Genomic DNA, 12367 nt, shown 5'->3' with positions numbered 1-12367 from the left:
ATGGCAAAAAAAAACTTAGCGAAAATTGATTTGAGAACCTTATCTTCGTAAATAATCGACAAAATTTTGACAAAATAATTCTGGTGATACAACCAGCGATAAGTAAAAATGTTATCTTCCTTGTGCAAAAGTAAATTGGTGTCTCTTTTTACGCTGTTAAACTCCTCTTTTTGATATTAACATGATATGCTTCCGATTGTGGTTTAATCAAGTTTTCAGAATAACAACCGTTAATTGCTTGAAACATTATCAAAATCTTAAGAGTGATGTCATCATATCAAATGACTCATGTTGCGGCTTGTGGCGTTAAATCATCAATTATGAATGTGGGCGTGTTGAAAAAAATATATTTTCTAATCTACAGATAAGCTCCGTCTATAACTAAATCGGTTATTGGCATATACTTTGGATTTGGACTTGTGTCTGTTGTGTGGTCCTTTTTTTGCTCACTATGATTGAGATATAAAACGTTTTCGGCAAACTAATCTTCCTAATTCTTTAGTAAATATCAATTATGCTTCACTGCCCAGGAAATATAGTAAATAATGTGGGCGAAACTCAGTTATATTAACCATGGAAATCCTGGCCTATATCTTAATAACCAGTGAACGGTTCAAAACCAACCAGGACCGACTTAGAATTGCCAGTGTGACGTAACTTCAAAGTTTAGGCATGTCCCGGGTCACTTTTTGGGAAAATCCCGAAATAACGACGTGTTACTTAAAAAAAATTGTTCTACAAAATGATGGTATTTAACCAGTATTTCAAGGAAACAAAGAACTTTCGAATAATGTTGTCCGGCTCAGGAGGTATTTGAATTTAAAATTCTTCAAGTAAACAGATTTTCCGGCGATTTTCCATTTTCCAGAAAAAAATTTAGTTCCACAACTAAACGCACATTCAAAGTGTAAGAAAAATTTATTGCAAATAAACATAAAATAAAACGAATATGTGAAAAATATTTTTTTTTTGTTTTTTTTTTCCCCCTCAGTTGGAGGACGATCTACTCGTCATCATCAAGAAAATCCTCGCCGTCGGCGTTATCTATAACTTCTCCACTCACACCCTCGTCGTCGACATTATCTATAACTTCTTCATTCACATCTCTTTTAATCTCTTTCGTAAAAACGAAGCTAATATCGTTGTTTACCCACGAGTCATATAAAACGTCACAGTCATCTTTCAGTGTTTCTCTACAAAAATTATGATTCCAAAGCCTAAGTTCCAACGAGTCTTCGTGTTTCATAACCTCGGCCGTTTCTAACGGCTGCTGCAACTCCTTACGATTTTCTATGTCACATCGATTGCAATCCAAATACTTGTGTGTAAGACATGTTTGTAAATCCTCTGATGTGATTTCAACACACAAATCCTTTATCTTTTTTTCGTCTCCCATCTCATCCATGTAGGGTATGGGAAGATTTCCTACCTCCATCTGATGTAGTTGTATATTATGAAAATTGAAGATTCCATTGTCTTCACCTTCATTGAGAACGGCTCCAGCCATTAGTTTTTTCACAATTTGCCGACGAAATATTTGTTCTTCAATGGAGGCGGTTGTAAGTAATCTATAAATGTGACAATTCTTCTTCTGTCCATCACGGTAAATTCGACTCATCACCTAGAGAAATCAAAAGAGAAGAATGTTTAAATTATTTGTCTCTAAACTTGTCTAACTATAGAAAATATGTTATATTACTTGGTCATCGTTTGCCGGATTCCAGTCCGGATCAAACATTATCAAGTGATTGGCTCCAATTAAACTGATACCACATCCACCAGCCCGACTGCTTAAGGTCATGACGAACTGATCTCTTCGGTGTGCGTCGTTGAAATCCTTAATTAAGCTTTCCCTCTTCTTTCCGGTAGTTTGTCCATCGAATCTGACAAAATTAAATTTCTCCTTTTTGCACATCTTTTCAACCAGATTCAACACGTGAGTGTAATAGGATACAATGACCACCCGATCGTTCCATCCTTCCGGAGTTTCTTGTTGAATGTTTTTTAAGAGATTTTTTAAAACTCGCAATTTTGGCGAAAATACCGCTTCCAAATCGGTTTCACTGTGAACGTAACCTTTATCAGCAAAAATTCCGAACAAATTGCCAAGTTGCGGATGTTTTCTCCACTCTTTGCATTTTTGATACACCATTTGCGGATGACCACAAACGTCTTTAAGGAAATGTATAGCTGCGAATGCACTTATTTCCTTCTTCTTCTTTTTAATCACAAGCCCATTTTCATCCGTTATATCAGCAGTGTATGCTCTCACGAAAGCATTGTGCAATTCGAGTTGCAGATTTTCTCGTGGATCCTCGTTCATTTTACAGCAAACAATGTAATCAATTCGTTTAGCATCAACAAAAGGATTTTTCGTTCGTCTTAGGAAGAATGGCGAGACAATCCCCTTAAGTTTATCTAACATCTTCTTTCCATGGTTGTAGTTCTTCTGTTCAACGTATCTCATTATTGGAATTTGATATCGATTTTCAAATGTTGACTTTGCGACAAGAGCTTTGGGTTGTACATAATCAATCAATGTGTGATATTCCAATAAGTTATTTTGCAACGGTGTGCCGCTCAAAGCAATTTTCCTTTTAACTTTGAATTTAGATACTGTATCGAATCGAAGTGTTTCTTCATTTTTTACTAAATGTGCTTCGTCCAAAACAATGAGGCCAATAACGTTGTCAGTATTTTCCTGTAATGGTCCTGGCACTTCAATGTTGCCTTTTTGATAACTTTTCGTCAAAGCGATGAATGTATCGTAACTAAGAAGCAGCATTTGTTTTGGATTCGTTGGTTTCATGAATTCAATTGCTGCATTCCTCTTCTTTTCTGTTGTCCGCATCGTATCATCCAGCGTTTCCAAATTCATGGTCCAATTCGTTGCGTCATTACGACCAGTCGGAGAAAGCCATTGGGCGACCTCGTTTTTCCAGACCGAAACAGCACTCTTCGGGGTCACAATAATCACTTTCTTGATCTCTGGCTCCACCTTCTTTTCCCTTTCATTCCATATGGGACTTTGAGTGAGAAGGGTCCATACAACTGTCAATGTTTGAATGGTCTTTCCTGAAATAAATTTTTTGAATTCAAAATCAATTACCCGCCAACAAAGATCCTTATTTTCCGGTCATTACCTAAACCCTGTTTGTCTGCCAAAATAAATCCCTGCTGAATTTTTCGCTTGACATCGGCTGGTCGGTAGTCGGACACAATATTGTACATTTTTACAACTCCTTCTCGTTGGTGTTGCTGAAGCTCCTTTGACAACCTTTCGTCGACGACAACTGCTATATTCTCTCCCTGTTGACCACATAGTACGAGAGGATTCTCGATCCTATTCTCATCGAAAAGTGATTTTTTAACGAGCTGACTAAAACGTTTAACTTTTCGCGTATTAACCATAGCTGCATCATTCTCTTTCTCTCTTTCTTCCCGTTGCTTCTTCATCTGTAATGCTAGAGACGAATCCATCGTTTTGTCCGAAACGTAATCTATACCATGGTGGATACGAATTTTATATTAAACTTGAATTGATCGATATAGAATTTTACGTGTTACGGCATGTTTCATTTTCATTTACATTGCCTAATCACGTAAAGCATTGTACTTACGAGGTTCCAAGTTGTTATTTGACAAGTGGGGAATACAGCCCTCCCCATCGGGTCGGGCTGTAGCACCTCACTTATCAAATACACAACTTGGAACCTCGGAAGTAATATACTATTATTTACTTTTGTCTTAAAATTAATTTGATTCTTTGCCAATTAACTACCAAACACGAAAAGCGCGCGCTAAAATGTCAAATGTCACGATGATGGATATGGATTTTTCAAGCAGTTTAATGAGTTGAATCAGTTTAATGAATGGAACCCTTTAATGCAGAATTATTCAAGGTTCTGAAACAACAGGTTAAGACCAAGGTTCTGAAAGAACCAGGTTAAGACAACTCTGAGTTGATCACGAAGGCGTTGACACACAAATTGAGTTTATATGAAAAAAGCAACGTAACAAAAACAAAATTCTGAATTTCCCTAAAAAACATTTTCTTCAAGTTGATATCACACACAATCTGTACTGAGTCCGTTTATCGATTTCGGTGTCACCCGCCTTCGTGGATTTCCTAACATGTTCTTTCAGAACCTTGGTTGAGACACCTCTGAGTTGATCACGAAGCTGCCGTAATTTGCATTAGAAACACTTAACGGTAAATTTCCATTTATTTTTTAGCAATTTTCAATTTCATAAGAAACTCTTGATCAAAAATGCCAATAAATAATTTGCAAAAGAAACTTTTTCCACAAATAATTTGTATAAGAAACAACTAGGAAATTTCAGTACGAAATACATAGAAATTCCATACAATCAGTTTCTTATGCAAATTATTTGTAGTCATTTTTAGGAAAGTAGGTCTCTTACAATTTCGTTTAGAACAAAATTGAAAAAAGTTTCTTATGCAATTTTTTTCATATTTTCGTTAATTTTTCATAAGAAACTACTTGCTGAAAAATGGTTACAAATAATTTACATAAGAGACACTTGTTTCTTATACAAATTACGGCAGGAAGGTGGTGGCGCCGTCTACGTTTATTAAAATTTGTATGACGACTTCAAGTTTACAAAAATAAAAAAAATAAAATTATTTGAGTGATACCTAGTGATTCAAAAGCAATGGGTGTAAATAAATAATTTTCTTTTAAACGTATGTAATGATTATGCTTGAATAATATTTCAGCGTTATCTGCAATTGATCCAGATTTTTTGGATGATTGATTTATATACGATGGAGCTAGTGTGTCTCTAATGGTTACGTCTAGAGATGAGCGGGCCGACGTTTTTTCAATACCCAACCCGACCCGGCCCAATCCAATTTTTTGAACCCGAGCCCGACCCGACCCGAGACTTTTATCTTCGCGGCCCGACCCAACCCGGCCCGAAAAAATCATCGGCCCGACGAGACCCGACTTTTTTTAGTATAAGAAATTTAATGAAAAATAATTTTCTACGCATCAAAGTTTCGCAATGATGCTATACGCGAAGTAAAATAATAAGATAAGTTAGTGTTTCATGCTTTAAACTATTTTATAGGCTTACTTTAAATTTTTATTTCTTAGTCGGGTCGGCCCGAATTTTTGTCTTTGAAACCCGATCCGACCCGGCCCGAATGGATTTTCAAAACCCGGACCCGAACCCGGTCGGGCCGGGTTGGGTCCGGTCGGGCCGATGTATTTCGGGCGGCCCGCTCATCTCTAGTTACGTCCCACAAAATCGGTTTACCGTGACTCCATGGAATAGTCACACCGTCCGGTCTTTTACCGTCATCTCTAGAAATGCCCGGAGGTCAGAGCCGGATTAAGTTTTTCAGCGCCACTAGCTGGGCTATTAGTTTTCGAGCGCCAATTACAAAAACATGGCTTTTACTTTTCGTGAACGTATTAAACATATTAAAAATAATATTAATGTCGATATCCTAACGATCGGTTAGGAGAAATGGTAATAAGAACGTAAACTGGGTTGTAACATTCTGTAGCCTAGCTAAGTTTTACTTCGGTCGTAAATAATTATCTTGACTGAAAGTCATGGGTCTGACGGATAATAAACACTCTAAAATATTTGTCACATTTTGTTCATTCCTTGATAAAACGATAACTTAAGTAATTTGCCACGGATTTCCAAAAATGTTTTTTAATCGACGAGGAATTAAATTCCTGAGGTTAAGTTCGAAGATAGGCTAAAACGGACGGGCGATGCGATCTCTATGATACTCCCAAAAGAATTTTTGTCTCGTCTCTTGATAACACGGTAACTTGAGGATTTCCATTTTTTTTATCGTCAAGAAATGAAATTCCTGAGGTTAAGTTTGAAGATGAGCTATAACGGAACGGGTGACCTCTGTGATATTGTCAAAAGAATTTTCGTCACAGGCACCAATTTGTAAAAAAAATTGAACGAGTTTCATTTTTGTTCAAAACATAAGCAAGAAATCTTCTTCGTATTTTCGTTACTTTAAGAATTCGTAACTTGATCTTATGATCTTATGGGATCTTATACACGCAACTGTCGCGAGCGAAGCGAGCAAAGAATTTGTAGATTCTTTCCATCAAGAAACTTTCACAGGGCCTATTTTTGAAACTTAGTTCTTAAAGTTCCGAAAAGTTCCTAAAGTTCTTAAAGTTCTTAAAATTCTTAAAAGTTCCTAAAAGTTCTCAAATTTTTAGATCGAAATCGTAAACCCATGCCACAAACCTACAAATTCGTACAAATTATATATTGCCTATATTTCGTACAAATCGTATGAAAAACTTTTAAGAGACTTATTCGCGAAATCTTCGACTGGTTTATATGGAGTCAATCCTGATTCCATATAAACCGGTCGAAAATTTCGCGAATTGACTCTTAAGATTAATTTATTATATTTTCTTAATCTGATTTACATAACTCTTAAGATGGTATGTACATCACTCATATTGTGTGGCACAGGCACAAGGATTCAATTATCGATTTGAATTTCAGTTCAGCGTTAGAATTCGTAAAGGAGCGCAAATCTCTTCTAAGAAAAAGTAAATTGATCACATCATTGCATAGGGAACTTATACTTGACAATATTTTCTTACTTTAACTCGTAGCCGCCAGTATGTCTCGCAAGAAGTACAAACGCGTCTCGAATTCTACCACTAATTTGAGAACTTTTTAGAACTTTAAGAACTTTTGAGAACTTTAAGAACTTTTCCGAACTTTAAAAACTTTTAGGAACTTTAAGAACTAATTTCTCCAAAATTGGTACTGATGACCCAATACTCAAAAAGTTCTTAAAAAGTTCTTAAAAGTTCATAAAGTTCCTGAAGTTTCTAAAGTTCTTAAAAGTTCCTTAAAAAGTTCGCAAAAGTAGGCCCTGAACTTTCAAGACTATACATTCCGTGTGTAACTTTATTTTTCTTTCATGGTTAGTCATAGACAAAATTTGTCGATAAGTTAAACTTTTTTTGAGGCAAGCAGATACCTTGGATTGATTACCTCTCAATGACATTTGCTACTACTAGACGAGTATGTTGAGAGCTGTCCCGATGATAAAACTGATTCACTGATCGGAAATAAAATGCCAATCAAGAATTTGAAGTTTAATTTTCCTGATTTCCCAGTATTCTGGATACAGTGGATATCAGGAATTTCCAAACAAGAAAATGTGAACACTGTGATGCCTTATCTTTTTAAGAGATGACATAAATGCGCCGCAGGCGATTTTTTTTTTAAATATCGGTAAAAGTAGTTCATTCTAATGAAACCAGTAAACTAAACACGATTCATTATTAGTTTTCCAGCGCCAAGGGGCTAAGCCCCTAAAGCCCATCGTGTTAAGCCGGCTCTGGGAGGTTGTAACAGATTCGGAAAACCTACAGAGTAAAATGCATGAGAAAAGATTTTATTAGCTTCATCATGTCCTGGAATCCATCCTCCGCTTTTATTGCAAGAGAAACTGTAAATTATTTTGTTTAAGTTGATTTTTCTTCACACAATTTGTAATAAGTACGTTTAACAATATTGGTGTCACCCGCCTTCGTGGGTGTCTTAACCTTGGAATTATTCGCTGTACTCACAATATTTGTAGATCTGTTTCAGTCCAACCGAAATTATACTGATTTCGGTTTCAGTTGAGATTGTGGAACACCGTTAATGTAAAATGTTTACGGGTTTTTGAGGGACATGTGCTATTTTTTTTTTGGAGATGCAGTAGTCAATGAATGTATAGAACAGGTATGGCCGATCGGTCGATTTATCCTAAACGCACTCACAATTTATGTCAAACTAATATGAAAATGAGTGCGTTTACCAAATTTTTATGGCACACAATAGACCATTCATTGGCTGTAGTCACTGTTTTGAGTGACTGAGTGATTGATCGAATACAGGCTATGTGGTATTTGCGTACATCAAAATTTTTCGGTTGAGTGTAACCTACAGATTAGGTTGGACAACGGCAGTCACAGAGAACGGACGTGTTTATGCGTTGCTCTCTAAAAGTGTTTCTTTTGTGTGGCTGTGTGTGAATTCATTTTCGATTTTGTCTAATTTCTGTGCCAACTTTTACGGCTTTGGTGTTTTTATTTTGCTGTAATGGTTAAATGGTGAAATTATTTTAAAGGTCTTATTAACGAAGTCAAAGTGTTGTTCTCGTAGGTCATTTTCTCTTTGATCAATAAAGTCGTTCTCGCCTCATTGTGCGATATCAACAATTGTGTTATTTCCTTTGTTATTTAACATGTGCTTCGTGGCGTCGGTGTACGGATTAACAATCGACTCTACCAGAAGCTAATGCTAAATTACGTGCTCGATTAATGTACGAAAATGACACATTGCCGTATGGCATCTGGCAGTCAATTTTAGTGCAGGTAAGGTACAAACGCCTCGGGTTCTCATTTGACACCCCAAAACCACATAGCAAATTTTTACAAATTTGCTGTGGTACAATCCCAAGATACAGAAACTATCTTGTACTCCAAAATGACCGCGAGGTTTAACAGATCTATTGATTGATACGTTGTATGGATGTCAAGGGATATGACGAAATACGAATCATTCAAACGCTACAACCTGCAACGCCAGAACGAGTTCAGTCACATGGTGGCATGGCGATTTATACGAAGAGGCAACTCATGGCCTATGGTGATTAGACACTTGCTATTACCTAAAACTAATAGCCGTAACCGTAACAAAGTCGGAAATATCAAAAAACCCAACATTCGCTTTCTCCATAAAAGAAACCATATCGACATAATGTCAATAGTAGAAAGAGCTACAACATGACAATGTTGATAGCGCCATCTTTGGGAAAATGTACAGGTCAATTAGTGATGGTTGTGGTATTCGCATACCACCCACGGCTTGGAGAATTCACAACGTATGGGACGTTAACACACGGTCGATTTGTGAACAATCTAAGTCGGGAGAGATATGATGTAAAATCACAGTCCATATGATCAAGAGACTTGTACAATAGCACAACAGGCCCATCTGAGGCTTAGGTGCTGGGCTTACACCCTCCCATCTAATCTAATCTAATCTAATCTAATCTAACCTACAGATTAGACAATTTTGCAAGCTGGTTCTAACAAAATATGCCTATTTGGCTAGTGAACCTGGGTCTCTGTGTTGAGGTTGTAAAACCAACTCGGGATTATGCAATAATTATAAGAAAAAACGTTTGATTTGGTAATTTGCGATGAAATGCATATGCATCCAAACCCCATAACACCCGAAAGTATATAAAATTACCTGTCTAATGACATGACCATGTACCTCGAGAAACTTCTGTAAGAACAGTGTAAGTTCTCAGTCTTTTTCGGTTGAAAATGTCAACTGCACATATTTCATTACATGTGATTACCTTTCTAATAACACCCCACACGACACTTAACGACTCATGTAAAAGGAGAAATTTTTGTAAGAAAATTGCAAAAGTTCGGTTTTTAAAAGTGGTTTTGGCTTCTAGGGTCCAATACGTTTCTAGGCACATGTAAAAACGTCCACTAGAAAATGTGTCCCTCTTAACTATTCTTGACACAACTGTCTGAAAATGGTTGATGTTTGCTACTGCCTGACTGGGTGTGCTGAAAACATCAAATGACTTTTCCAAGAACTTACCTTGTCACATTAAATTGAATAACTATACTTGTTAAGACTGCAATGCCGTAATGTCTTTCAACATTGGTTGTTAAAACCAAAGTTCGTTATGTCAGATTTTTTTTGGGAACTGCAGGAGTAATAACGCCAATTGATTTTTTTTATTTGTTAAAATATATTAAAATTATATCACAGTTACACAGTGATTATATAGAAAAGATATGAAACAATAAATTGGTTTTACTAACTAAAATCTATAATTTAATTCTATGCTTCTTTCCATATTACGACGCTTTTACATCAATGAATAGATAGTTCCCCGTCTCATTCAACTAAATTTTCATTTCGGACGCCTTTATTTGAGTTTTGTTTTTTGTTAACAACCATAATTCTTGATGTGCTTCCTAATAAAAAAATTCTTGGACGACTTTACATTGACACTTTATAGACAATTTTCCATGAAACTTTTAATATTTTTATTGTTAAAAATTTTCGTGCAAGTCGTAAATTGTGCGACATTTTAATTTTTCAAATATAAATTTTCATAGCAAAAAATTCTTCTATCAATATTTTATAGCACAAATGGCAGTTTTATAGTTTGATTTATACAATTAAAACATAAATTGGTTACGCTATTCAGACACGTGTGAATACATTAAGCAAGTAAACATTTCAAAAGCTATTCAGTAACTATATAATATACGTACGATGTTGCAGAAGGCTATCAGTTTATTTTATCAAATTTTTTGCGCTCATAGAATTCCGATCACGATTATGTTCATTGTGAAAGTCAATGACCCCGTAAAAAACTCATCCAGTCTTTCAATCATAAAATTTTCATCACCAGAGAGGCAAAACTCCATTTTCCTGTAAATCTTTATGAAAATTGTTAAAATTAAAAAAATTAACAAAAAAAAAATTGGAAGACAATCCATGTACTAAATGAAAACCTTTTGATGACAACTCATCACTCGGAAGTATATTTTATTATTTCCAAAAAAATAAATCATTTTATCAATAATTGTGCGTCTTGTCCTTTCATCAATTGTTCTAATTTATCGGATCTCTACACATCCATCTAAAACATAAAACTAAAATGCAGCACCAATACGTCAACGAAATCGATGATGTGATAAACTTTGAGCTTGATGGGACACTCGTCAATGGCGACCGTCTAGTCGGCTCCAGTTCCTCTTCAGATTCCGTGCGTGCACAACCCATCCAATGTGTTGCTGACGACAATGGGCGATCGTGAGCCACACGCATTATTGAATCTTCGAATTTCCAAAATCCTTTGCCCTTGAAGAAGTACGTCTTGCCTGCATGGACGATCAAGAAAATCGAATTTAGATTTCGTTGTAAAAATGAACGAATTGATCAACTCTCAATTACCATTTTTCCATTGAAAAGCAGCATCGATATGATAGCCAATGCCACGCCATATCGACATATCTCGCGGATAGTCAAGTTCTACATGCTTTATGTCTTCATCGAATCTAAACGATAGGTGAGTTTAAGTTGCAAGACATAGTCACGGGAAATTTTGACTTATACACATACCTCCAGTACAATGTTCCACTGTAAAAGTACGTTCGATTGTTATGACCCCAAACCAAAGCAGCATCAATTTTGTCTAAATAAGCTGGTAATCCTAAATGAGTCAATGGTTTTGGGTAGCCCTGTTCCAGAACGTTCGAATTGAAAACGTAGTACATGTTGCCTGCAAACATTTCCATTAATTCAATTTTGCATTTTTCTATACTTTCCACACTCTTACCAATAAAGAATACAATTTGTCTGTCCTTGTTCTCATACACAGCATCGATGTGAGTGAAATTATCCGGTAAACCAATCCACAGTCTATCCATTTCATGTGGATAACCAGCATACAAGCCTTGACTGCCAATTCGCCACAGATACTGTTTAAAAAGAGAGTCTGTCATTAGAAACACGGAAGTCACTAGACATCCAATCTCCCCCACTTACACGATCTTTGAATATGAACAGCTCTCCCCTAATGATTGTAATAGCATCATAGCTGGTATTACATGTTTCCGGTTTATTTGTATGCGGATGATGTCTGAACGGTCGTTGAGTTGTCGTTGACGTAGTATACGGTCGCGGTCGATCTGGATAGTATCGTGGATAATCTGTTGGATCGGGATTTTTAGCTGGATTTCGAGGATAGTATGGTTTATATGGACGTTTCGGTGTTTCAGTATCGGTTCGTTCTGTAAATACTCGATGACCGTAATGATACTTCGGATTGAATGGCTTGTCGTGCGGATAGTGTTTGGATCGATGAGTTGGTGTATCCGAATTGTGACGGTGCGTGTAATGTCGTCGATCAGATTCGTAGGGCCTTCTTGTCGTAGTTGTGGTAGTAGTTGTTGTAGTACTAGTTGTTCTGGTAGTTGTAGTTGTTTTTCTGTGTGGGTTATCATCCCATTGCTTCCGGCCAGAGTCTAATAATGAACGAAAACTAATTTAACACCGAAATACGTTATTAAGAAGGACCGTTTCTGTAGTTTACCATAAAGCTGTTGGATAGCCAGCCAGTCATCTTTCGGTAAGTGTTCGAACATCTGATAACCGTGATACCACGGAAACATAATAGCATCCTCTACGGAACTATGACCTAGGCCAAGCGAATGTCCAAATTCGTGAACGCTAACTCCCATCAAATTGGTTCCTGTTGATGAAATAAATAGACTTTATTAAGCATCGAAACCCATGATTTTTT

At 36.4% G+C, this 12367-nt stretch overlaps 2 protein-coding genes across 3 annotated transcripts in view; both read right to left on the bottom strand.

Moving 5' to 3' along the window:
* Window positions 1-911: 911 nt before the first annotated feature.
* On the bottom strand, window positions 912-3812 carry LOC119071390 (DNA repair and recombination protein RAD54-like). The gene is made up of 4 exons (XM_037176266.1): window positions 3741-3812; window positions 3144-3500; window positions 1700-3075; window positions 912-1621 (listed from the first exon to the last, which is right to left on the bottom strand). The coding sequence occupies exons 2-4, from the start codon at window positions 3478-3480 to the stop codon at window positions 1004-1006; spliced, it is 2331 nt and encodes a 776-aa protein (XP_037032161.1). The 5' UTR covers window positions 3481-3500; window positions 3741-3812; the 3' UTR covers window positions 912-1003.
* A 5976-nt stretch (window positions 3813-9788) lies between these two features.
* The window catches only part of LOC119071391 (matrix metalloproteinase-2), a 128963-nt gene continuing 126384 nt past the window's right edge, over window positions 9789-12367 (bottom strand). For both annotated transcript variants that reach the window (XM_037176267.1, XM_037176268.1), the window contains 6 exons: window positions 12158-12316; window positions 11611-12089; window positions 11402-11543; window positions 11185-11344; window positions 11017-11120; window positions 9789-10943 (listed from right to left, as the gene is read on the bottom strand). In XM_037176267.1, coding sequence (XP_037032162.1) covers window positions 10675-10943; window positions 11017-11120; window positions 11185-11344; window positions 11402-11543; window positions 11611-12089; window positions 12158-12316 — 1313 coding nt within the window. In that variant the 3' untranslated portion in view covers window positions 9789-10674. The remainder of the gene's footprint in view (window positions 10944-11016; window positions 11121-11184; window positions 11345-11401; window positions 11544-11610; window positions 12090-12157; window positions 12317-12367) is intronic.

Source organism: Bradysia coprophila (assembly GCF_014529535.1).
Source record: "Bradysia coprophila strain Holo2 chromosome IV unlocalized genomic scaffold, BU_Bcop_v1 contig_144, whole genome shotgun sequence".
In the NCBI taxonomy this organism is placed as follows: domain Eukaryota; kingdom Metazoa; phylum Arthropoda; class Insecta; order Diptera; family Sciaridae; genus Bradysia; species Bradysia coprophila.
Note: the sequence above shows the minus strand (reverse complement) of the source record. Positions and strands in the feature narration are given on the sequence as shown.